Here is a 10,094-nt window from a genome sequence, read left to right on the forward strand (position 1 = left end):
CGCAAATTTCATTCACATAATTCAATGCATAACGGGAAAACGGCTAGTTTCAGGGTTTTAAACCTAAGGCTGCACAATACAAGGAAATACCATCCTGTCAATCACAACCAAAGAAATTCAAATACAAGCATCTTATTCCCTAAAGCTAGATGGCGGCAGGAGCAAAGATAGATTTTTTTTTTTTTCATGAAGTACTAAATATATAGTTAACAACCAAATTGACTCAGGTTTATGGGGGCAATAACTCAGTCATCTGTTTTATTATATATTTGAACCCAAGTCGACCTAAATCTAACTATAAATTTAAGGTTTTAGAGTAGTTTCATAGGGCACACCTCCATGAAGACCCCATTTGTCTTCATCTCTCCAAAAAATTCTAGACTTGAGCCTCCCAAGTGGTGGCACGCTGGCCCACATGTGCTGAGGTGGTGTGTAGGTGGCAGATGCCAAGTGGACATGTGTGGGTCCGTGCTGAGGTGGATCTCCATGTGTGTGGTGGCATGCTTTGGCCGTTTGTCGTCGTCGAGTTAACATGGGGTTTCATCTTGGCATGGGTGTGGCTTTAGCTGAAGTGCACCAAGTGCATCGGGACTGCTGGTAGGCACGAGCTAGGTTCGAGGTGGCTCGGGCCCAGATGTACTGCTCGGCCAAGCCCGAGCTCCTGGCATGCAGCCAGCAGGCTGGATGAGTGGGGTTGGCCGCTGGCTATTGGCCATGGCCAAGCCGCAAGGGCTAGCGTAGCCTACAGCATGGAGCTAGCCGCCTCCTGATAAGTGCTCTGCGTAGGCAGACGTGGGGGAGGTGCGAGAAGGGCTTAGGCCCTCGTTAAGGTCCGCATCACCAAGCCCCAACTCAACTAAGTACACGTAGCTGGTCTTGTGATCTATATAACGTGTGCCCCATGCTCTGCCATTGGAAGAGCCGCCATGGTCATCCCCAGAAAAAGGAAGATCCAGCTTTTAGCTTGAAGACCAATTAAGAAAGGCATGGGGATTGCTACAATGGCTATGGATTTTACCAGTTTCCAAGATAAAGCGATGCAAGCGCCGATCCACTGATCGGCTTCTTGTGGGCATGTCATTTTCAGTTCTATCGAATGCGATTCCGAAGTAACTTCCAATGTATTTTACCTGTATCGGATCTGAATCATTTGCATCCAGGAGATAATTCCAGGAAGTGTAAGGTTTTTAAGTACATTGACAGAGTTCTATCTAATACTAACAATATGAGAGAATTAGATTTTTACAGTTCCGTTATCAGATGATTTGTGTTTGGGCTCTCATTAACCCAATTGTTTGCCAAGCAATCAGTTGTGTGGAAGTAGAAAAGAAAAACTCATCCATCCTTTGGTTTTGGCCTGTAGCACTGTCTGCGTTGGGAAACGCCACCTGCCACTTTCATTCATATGAAATGAAAAAACTGGCGTTGGAGTTCACATTCTGATCAGTCTTGAACATATTTAATTCCAGGCCTCCAATTCAGTATTAATACAACCATTAAATTTTGGCTTGGCAGCTGCAGAACGGCTACACGATAAATAAACAAATTTCTTTAAGGAGAATCCATTCAGGCCAGGCCAAGTAATAGGTGAAAAACATCTAGGTTCACAGTTCACACTACAAGGTCTTCAACGTGTTAAATGGTTGTCACCTTCAATCTGAGATGAAAGAGATGAATCAATGCTGGGGAAAAAGGACAAGCGACAAGCAGATTCAGCTGGGGTGAAGCTAAGTGACGAAGGGGTAAGTTTCACATTCACTGCAGGAAAAACCGTCTTTCTTTTTTTTTTTTTTTTGTTGCAGCCATGGATGGCACTCAGAATTCAAAAAATTTTACGGCAATGGCAAAGCCACGTGAGGCCCATCCAACTTAAGAGGAGTTCAGCCGGGCCCATGGAATGAAGAGTTCTGAGCATGGAGGTTCATATGGTCCTGCTCTTTCGGGCGCTTGCTACTTGGTTATGATTTAATTAAAGGTAAAGCTGAATGAATCTCGAAGAGGGTGGTGATTACTGGTGAACTTTACATCGTGATTGGCACGATTAATGGCGGGGCGTTGCCCCTTCATCCAATAAAAATCTCTATTGGATACCCATTGTACAGAGGACACATGGGGGTTGCAACCCCACATGTCCACTGCCATACTCAGATGCTATACAGCCCAATAATAGAGAGAGAGAGAGACGCCTGCGGTGAATTCCATGAAAATTGAAAAGCAACCAACATTGAAGCTTTGGAGAAGAAGAGGGTTATTGGGAACTGGTTAGGCGACCGCACCAGAATCAAGCAACTCTTGCGCGGCATTCTTTGCGCAGCAGAGGATGCAGCAGAAGAGTCCACTCACGAGTGACAACCAGAGCAGAGCATGGCATACGGGCTTCCCACCGGCCGGAGAACTTGTCTGTTCCCTTTAAACGGTCAAAAATAGGTAGATCGGTCACATGGTGGTGCAGCACTAAACACTAAAATTCACATTCTTGTATTTGATCACATTGAAGTGCGGTACAGAGCATATGCCCAGTTCCTCGAACGGCAGTACAAATTATACACTGCTAAAAGAGAAGGAGAGAGAGAAAGAAGGCATTCAGAGGAGGAAGACGAAGAGGAGAAGGAAGAGTACGAAGGCGACGCCCCAGGCGGGGCCAGCGCCACCAGAGGTGGCCCGGTGGGCGATATGGGAGTCCGGCAGCAGGGATAGCCAGTGGACGACCACCACGAGAAGCAAGGGGGAGACCACCACCAGGCGCTTCAGCTGCTCCACGGCGGCCACCACTATGGCTTCGAAGAGTACGTACCAGCACAAACCCATTAGCAGCAGTAGGAGGAAGGAGAAGAAGAGCCACTCGTCCCACCACGTCGACTGGTAGCTCAGTCGAGTTCCGCCGCCGGCCGACTCCGACTCGAATGCAGCGGCCATAACTAATCTTGAGAGAGAGAGAGAGACAGAGGGCAGAGAGAGTGAGTGAGAGGTATATGAAAGAGTGGCGTCCCTGCGGTTTTGTTTGGTTCCATCGAAATTGGCTGAACAGAAAGCTTTTGACTAACGTACCCCTCCCTTTTCCTTTTATTACACGACCACAGTGAGTAAAGTAACCAATTCAAAGCTACTAAAGCATGGATGGGATCCAAATCCGAATGTATCATAAAGGGAAACGACCTGCTGAACTGAACTTTGCAAATGTATTTCAAAAGGGATCGGACTTGGGAGCTGCTCCTGTGACCGGGATCCGATGAAGGGCATTTTTGGTCACAAATTAATTTTATAGCAGGTAGTAAGCCGATGATCCCTCTTGGGGTCCAGGTTCCATGAGTGCGAGCCTGTTTGTTCGGGGACGTGATCATGGTGTCCAGAAAGATCTTGGATCGTTAATTGCTAGGCGCAGTCACTCGAAAGCAATATCATTGATCTCATTTTGGCGATGCCCACAATTTTCAAGATTTGTTTGATTTGAATCAGTGACCTTCAGTATCATCAATGGTCAGGGTAGAAGATGATCTTTCGATTGCGCAAAAATGGGTCATTGAGACCGTCATTGGTTCCGCTTGTGGAAGGCTCCTATGAAATAGATGTAACGTGCCGCTATTGCATTGTTGGCTCCAGAAATGAAACATGGGGTGAATGCGCCGGACCCAGTCCCAACACGAGAGCTATTGGATCGACCTAGCCTGACTGGGCACGGGGGCGCTCGAACCAGGACCATGGTATGGACTTTTACGTATGTCTGGTGATCCAACATTATGCCCACCGTCCATCGGATCTCGACGTACGGTTGATTTTGCATGTGATGAGGGGGAAAGCTGCAGACGGATACGGCCCGCGCGTTCCACGTCCCTCGGTGTTGCGGATGATGTTAGAGAGAAGAGAAGGAATCGGTTCCATCCTAACTTCAGGGGACTCAGTTCGCTTTCATGAGGAATAAAGTATGATACACAAATTATTCATGGTATGGTCTTTGTAGGAATACTCTCTAATATTATAATAGTTTTTTGGTTTCAAACCATCCAACAACATCTTACTGACTCTTTATTCTTTCTTCATTCAAAAATGGTGAGGCAAAGCTAAAGCCAAAGATGCGAGTAGGGGCGGTGGTGGATAAGGTGGTCATCATCTTGATCCCCCTTCCCCTCCCCTTAGGATCAGATTACTCTCCCCCAAAAGGTGATAACGAGTGGTATGCCCACATTCTCGGGCGCCGCTCCGGTTCTATGTTGAATAGATAGAGGTGTCAATGGATCGGATTTGCGACGTCAATTAAAAAATCAGATTAGATATAGATATAGGAAGTGAGGTCCAATTAAAATTTATATGATCGAAATTCGGGTTCACCATATCAATGCATTTCAAGAGTTGGTTCTTAACACATCAAAATGCAGTCTGAATTTGGTCGTATACCTAAAAGGCGATATTGAGATTTATATATGAAAATAAAAGTCCGAGTCGGATCCAATTTAGATAGTGAATCTACAAACCGGTTCCTGAATGCCATAAACTGTTCTTCATTTCAATTCAAATCCAAAGCCTAATCCAAATCTGTGAACACGTAGTAAGCCAACCCGCCCCGCCCCGTGCATAGTCACGGGTCTGGATTCCCTCCTCCCAACCCGAGGGTGAATCGTTTCTCGGTCCTCGGAGCACGTGGGACCCACAAAGCACGTCCTTCGAATCTCTTCGCGCCACGTGTTCAAAAGATTCTCCACCTTCCTTTCCCTTTGCCCTTAATCATGCCACGTGGCGACAGCTACTCGCTGATTCGATCCATCCAGAATTCCACTAACGAATGGCGAGGGTGAAGCGGGGCCCACGGTTTCAGAAAAGAGTAAGCAAATGCTTTAATGATATTTTGGTGCGATGTAAATGAAATGCTCATAATGTAGCTGCTAAGTTGCATTATGAACGCCTTTTAAGCTTTCATCGAGTGGCATGGCATGTATTATTTTTTTAGTCCATCCATGGTGCTTTCTTTTTCTGCATAAGGGGGAGATCAATAATGGATCACATTATTCTGGATCGATTTCTTTGAAAATGGCCCCCATGTAGGGATGTTGATCGAGTTGAGCTCGGGCTCGACTTGCTTGTTACTCGACTCGAGCTCCAGCTTGACTCGATAATCGAGTTCGAGCTCGAGCTCGACTCTTGTTAGCTAGTTTACATGAAGTAAGGAAAATCATACTCTCCAAGTCAAAAAATGAGAACTGAACTTGAAGAAATAGAAACTCAAAGGTAATCGATCAGTAGGGTTTTTGAAACCCTCGGCAAGAGAGAGTGACAAAGAGAAAGAGGAGGAGGAGGAGAGAGAGAAAGATTGTGGTTTTATGAAACCCTTGGTGAGAAAGAACGACTTAGTGGTACCTCCCTTGTTGCAGTTGCAGCCCATAAGAGAGAGCGAGATAGATGAACTTCCATCATTGTGGGTTGCAGCATCAAAGAGTAGCAGGTGAGGAGGAAGAAGAAGAAGAAGAAGAAGATAGAGAGTGGGTTGTGACTTGTGGTTGCAGCCCGAGAAAAAGAGGAGGTGGGAGGAAGAAGAAGAAGAAAAGCCTCAATTCACTTGTCTTGGGGGTGTTGGCAAAACTTAAAAACATACAACGGACGAAAGTCGATTGTCTATAGCGTATTAGTGTATGCTTTTGTTGATAATATATATATATATATATATATATATATATATATATATATATATATATATATATATATATATGGAAAATAGGTAGCCACGAGACCCTTACATAGCAAATTCAATAGGAATTATCAGGACTATTGATTCTAAGTGGATTATATGATGAATATTGAATTGAATATATGAAAGCTATTCTTTCAAGATGCAAAAATACCCCACAAAGAAAGAGAGAGAGATAAAAAGAGGGAAACAAATTGGTTTCCTTACACAAGAACACTTGCCTCCTTTGAGGAGTATTTCAATATCTAACAAAACAGTTTGCCTGCCATATTTTCAATATAATCTCGATTGTCTAATCTGCTTAGAATCAATGGTCCATATGGTTCCCATTAAATAAGATATATAAGGGTTTGGTAGCTATCCAATCTCCTATATATATTGTGTGTGTGTGTCTTTGGCTATGAGATCAAAATTCTCATGACTCATGGGTATTCACCTTTTTTATGTATAGGTTTCTTATCTGACAGTTTCTTTAGATGTAACAGATGCCTAAATTTTTGGTAGATTGCAGATATCCTAGCCTCGAGTCAACTGTATCAAATTTCAATGGGCATCTAGTTTTTATAAGTTTCATTCTAAATGAAGATTGAAGGAAGCAGTCGCTGTCAGCCACAGCTCTCGAAGCGTAGCTGCACCATTTCCGTGTAGACAAATCAACGAATAATTTTGGAGGCTCCCTTTCGACCTCTCTTTCTCCCAAAAAAAGGAACGCCGCACTAGCGTCAAATGGCCGGTGCCTTTTACAAACTTGTCTACTTGTGCCTTCCTCCTATAAAAGCCTTCCTTCCTCGCTTCTGTGACATAACCAAGAACAGAGAGCAATCGACACCTTCGTGCTTCTCTTTCCTCCTCTCTGATCAGTGATCACCCCTTCTAGGCTTGGCTTTTCTTCCAGACGGATCTCCTTGCTTAGTTGAACTTCACACAGCTTGGAGTCTCGAACCAACATGGCCGCTGGCTACTACTATCACCAGCATAACAGGCAGTCTGGGTTCCTTGGTGCTCCTTACTCGTCCACTGTAGGTCTTCCACCTCTCCCACTCCTGTTCTTCTCCTTCATACTGGTTCTATTCCTCTCTCTCTCCTGGTATATGAGCTATGAGTCCGCCTTCGAGGGGCTGATCGATCAGATCAAGATGGTGCTGATGGTCTCCCCCTTGGTGCTGCTCCTGGTGGTTCAGTGGCTCTCTGGTGCAGAGAGGAGGTGGCTGCCTTACGTGTTTCCGCTGCCGGAGAGGGACTCCATTCACCGAGCCGGCAGCTCTCCTTGGGGAGTTGCCGTGCTCTTGGTGGTGCTCATGTTCATGATCTCTTATCAGTCGTACTTCCACGAGCGTTGGTTTCCTCTGTTGAGCAGGGCATGAGCGGGAGTGGCTTGTTCTTGTATAGAGGAGTCTTTGATGTAAATGGATGTGATGTTGTGATTCCTCGGCTGAGTTTTATGATGCCCAGGCTTTTGTAATAAATGATCTTCTTTTTCACTTTTTCTAGTATATATTTTTTAATCTTTTCCTGAATATTCACGTTCAATAGCATCTTGTAACAGGACTACTGACCAGATCAGGATTTACTGCCAGGCAGTCCATGACGGTGTTTCAATATTAGTATGGTCAATGGTGGGGCAAGACCTGTGATCTACTTTAATGGCCTGTTGGGTATGTTGGAGTAGGACGGTAGATGGTAAGAGAGCCTTGTGGTTAGATTCGCCTTCATTAGCACCTGCAAATTCTCTGCGGTTGGTTATTATAGCCGTTGGAGTTCTTGGATTTGATTAATCTCAATCCCAACTTGACTAACATCTTTCATGCCTTTTGAGTTTGAAGGAAGAATTTGCCGGTGCTCTTGAAGTATCTTTAGAACCGTCCTAAATATAGAACAGTTGTACTTAGTTCTAAGTAAAGCAGAATCCCTTCTTTCTGGAGTTCGACATGGAAAGAGTAGTTGTGTACTTATGTCCTTCTTGCCTCAGGTTTTATGCTGTGACTGCATGTATTATTGCTACTGTCCATCTATCTCCACTATACTAACCCCTTGTGCTCTGCTTAATCGTGCATTTTCTTGAACTCAATCAGCCAAGCTAGTAAGCTTTATTAACAGTTAGATTCAAAGAAAATGTATCGTTTTACTAACAAATTTAACTTTTAGTGCAACAAGTGTTCGATCATTTTGCATGTCCATTTCTCTAAAAGCCTCTGGTATTGCAGGACAATAGATCTGTCCCCTGCTCTGATCAGTTAAACATTTAGTAAAAGCACCAGTTGGCCTCTTCCTCTCCGGCACATGAGAACCCATCCATGTTTCGTCGTGGGTGGCCCGATTTTATATTGAAAAGTGAGAGCAATTACGGCCAAAATAGCCAATCCAACGCAACTCCCTGGTTTTAAGCAGCTTTTCCGGCTTCCCCGGGCCTCGAGAGTGTCGGAAATTTACAATCAAGTGAGAAGGTGTGCCTGTGACTACCGAATCCCCTGTTTTCAGCATTTTCGAGAACAAAATTTCCATTCCTTGCAACTAAAGCTGTCTCGGCCTTTATTTCATGAGTCAAGAAAAAGGACTCTCTCTCTCTCTCTCTCTCTCTCTTCTGTGTATGACCTTGAGGGGGCATTTGATGCGGAGGCCACTTTTGTGGAACATAGAATCACACCGTTCCTTATGAGATACAGTGGTCCTCCATTAATTAGTGTATGACAACGAGAAGTTTACTGAGAGGCGCTTGTTTCAGCAGGCGAGAAAGGCGCTTCACTTTCCTATGAACGACGTGAGCCCTCACATAAATCGTCCAAAGTTTGGGGGTCCAAGACCAAGAGATTGATATTATACCATGATTTGGATCTTGATTGATCTTTCGTTAGAAGAGTGCTACTCAGATTACATTAAAATTGTGTTTTTCCATGCATTCTCCACTTCAAAAAATGAAAATAAAAAATGGTCTTCACGAATCCGTATCAATTCAGTTCTGTTCTTCAAATAAACATTTATAAGTTAGAAAAAACCGCAAAAATAGTATTGATATTCAACATATCGATCGTTTATCGATTAAACTTGTCTTTGTAATACTGTGAGATTCTTTTGCCGATCAATGGGGAGGATTCGAACGGAAAGCGACCGGCGGGATATTCCGGGACGAGGTAGGCCACCATGAGTTTGAATAGCAATAAGGGTAATGGTACGGGTCTACTTTCGGCTAACTATCAGCTGACAGGTTGACAGTCTTTTGGACCGACTGCAGAGAAATTAAAATGGGTTTCTTTTTCAAACTGAAGAAGCAATTAGTTTGTGATGAGTTGGGAGTGAGTCATGGCACCCCTTTTCCACGTCAATTTGCTTGCTGCTGTCAGATTTGGAGTGAGTCGATCGGAAGTCGGCAGTCATCTATATACTTAGAACGCCAGTTTACAGCTTTAAGTGTTTAATCCTGAAAGGAAGGAAAAGAAAAGAAAGAAGGGAGAGTTGATTAAGATTGGGCATCAAGCTAGCTAGGTACGTAGGTACTGGCTTTGAAAAGGCTGGGCCCGGCCCACAAGGTTTCAGACATTTTCTGTTAATTCTATTAGCTCCTTATGAATACAATTGAGTAGCGAAGGATGATTATAATGGTCACACCTTAAACAGTAGCTTTCAATATCATCAATGAAAATGAAATTCATCCATCAAACCTTGATCTTTTCTTTCGAAAAGCACTCGCAAAGCGTATGGCTGATTAAGACTATCTTTCATTTAGGGGTGGCCGTGGCGGTAGCTTCTACCATAAGCAAAGCTTTGTAGAAGCTTCTAGAGGCACGATGGTAGGAAGGCCGGCCACTACATAAAGCATAAACAAACACTTGTCTTGGGAGCAAGCAGCTACCTTGATCCGCCTTCGGCTTCGATTCGTTATGCTCAGCAGCTCCATCTGAACCAAGCAAACTAAGATTTTGAAGAGGTGAGTCTCCCCTCCCTCTAAAGGTCTTAGGCAGGTCGTAGACTGCTTTCAAGTGTTAGTGTGGTTGTTTTGAGGGGCATAACGTAACTGGTTGGCTTGAGACAATACGTCCTCAAATTGATTTATGTAAGCGGTACTGCTTTGAACTACGAATAGTGATATGCACGACACTTAAATTGAAAAATATATGGTTGGATTAATAATATCCCCAAAGGAAGAAGAAGACTAGCTTCACCTCTCACTCATGCCAGGTATTAGTGTAGTCCGGTTAAATTCTTTGCTTTCTTGTGATTGTGGTTTGTCCCCTTCTCCTTTCGTAAGCTAACCAACCTAATTCTCAAGATCCTATACTCTCTCTCTCTTTCTCTGCTTTCAAACTTTCGAGCTGGAAAAGGTTTTCTGACGGAGGTAGATGACACTTCACATCATGGCTACGAGAAGCTATCAAAAATAAGAATAAAGAAGTTGGTTTGTAGGATCTGAGTTTCAGAGCAC

At 44.1% G+C, this 10,094-nt stretch overlaps 1 protein-coding gene across 1 annotated transcript; it reads left to right on the top strand.

Annotated features, from left to right (window-relative positions):
* The first annotated feature begins 6,467 nt into the window (after nucleotides 1-6,467).
* On the top strand, nucleotides 6,468-7,158 carry LOC116259131 (uncharacterized). The gene has a single exon (XM_031636780.1). It carries the CDS (start codon nucleotides 6,625-6,627, stop codon nucleotides 7,039-7,041), a length of 417 nt encoding a protein of 138 aa, XP_031492640.1. The 5' UTR covers nucleotides 6,468-6,624; the 3' UTR covers nucleotides 7,042-7,158.
* Nucleotides 7,159-10,094: the final 2,936 nt, after the last annotated feature.

This window comes from Nymphaea colorata, chromosome 8, assembly GCF_008831285.2.
Source record: "Nymphaea colorata isolate Beijing-Zhang1983 chromosome 8, ASM883128v2, whole genome shotgun sequence".
Lineage (NCBI taxonomy): Eukaryota > Viridiplantae > Streptophyta > Magnoliopsida > Nymphaeales > Nymphaeaceae > Nymphaea > Nymphaea colorata.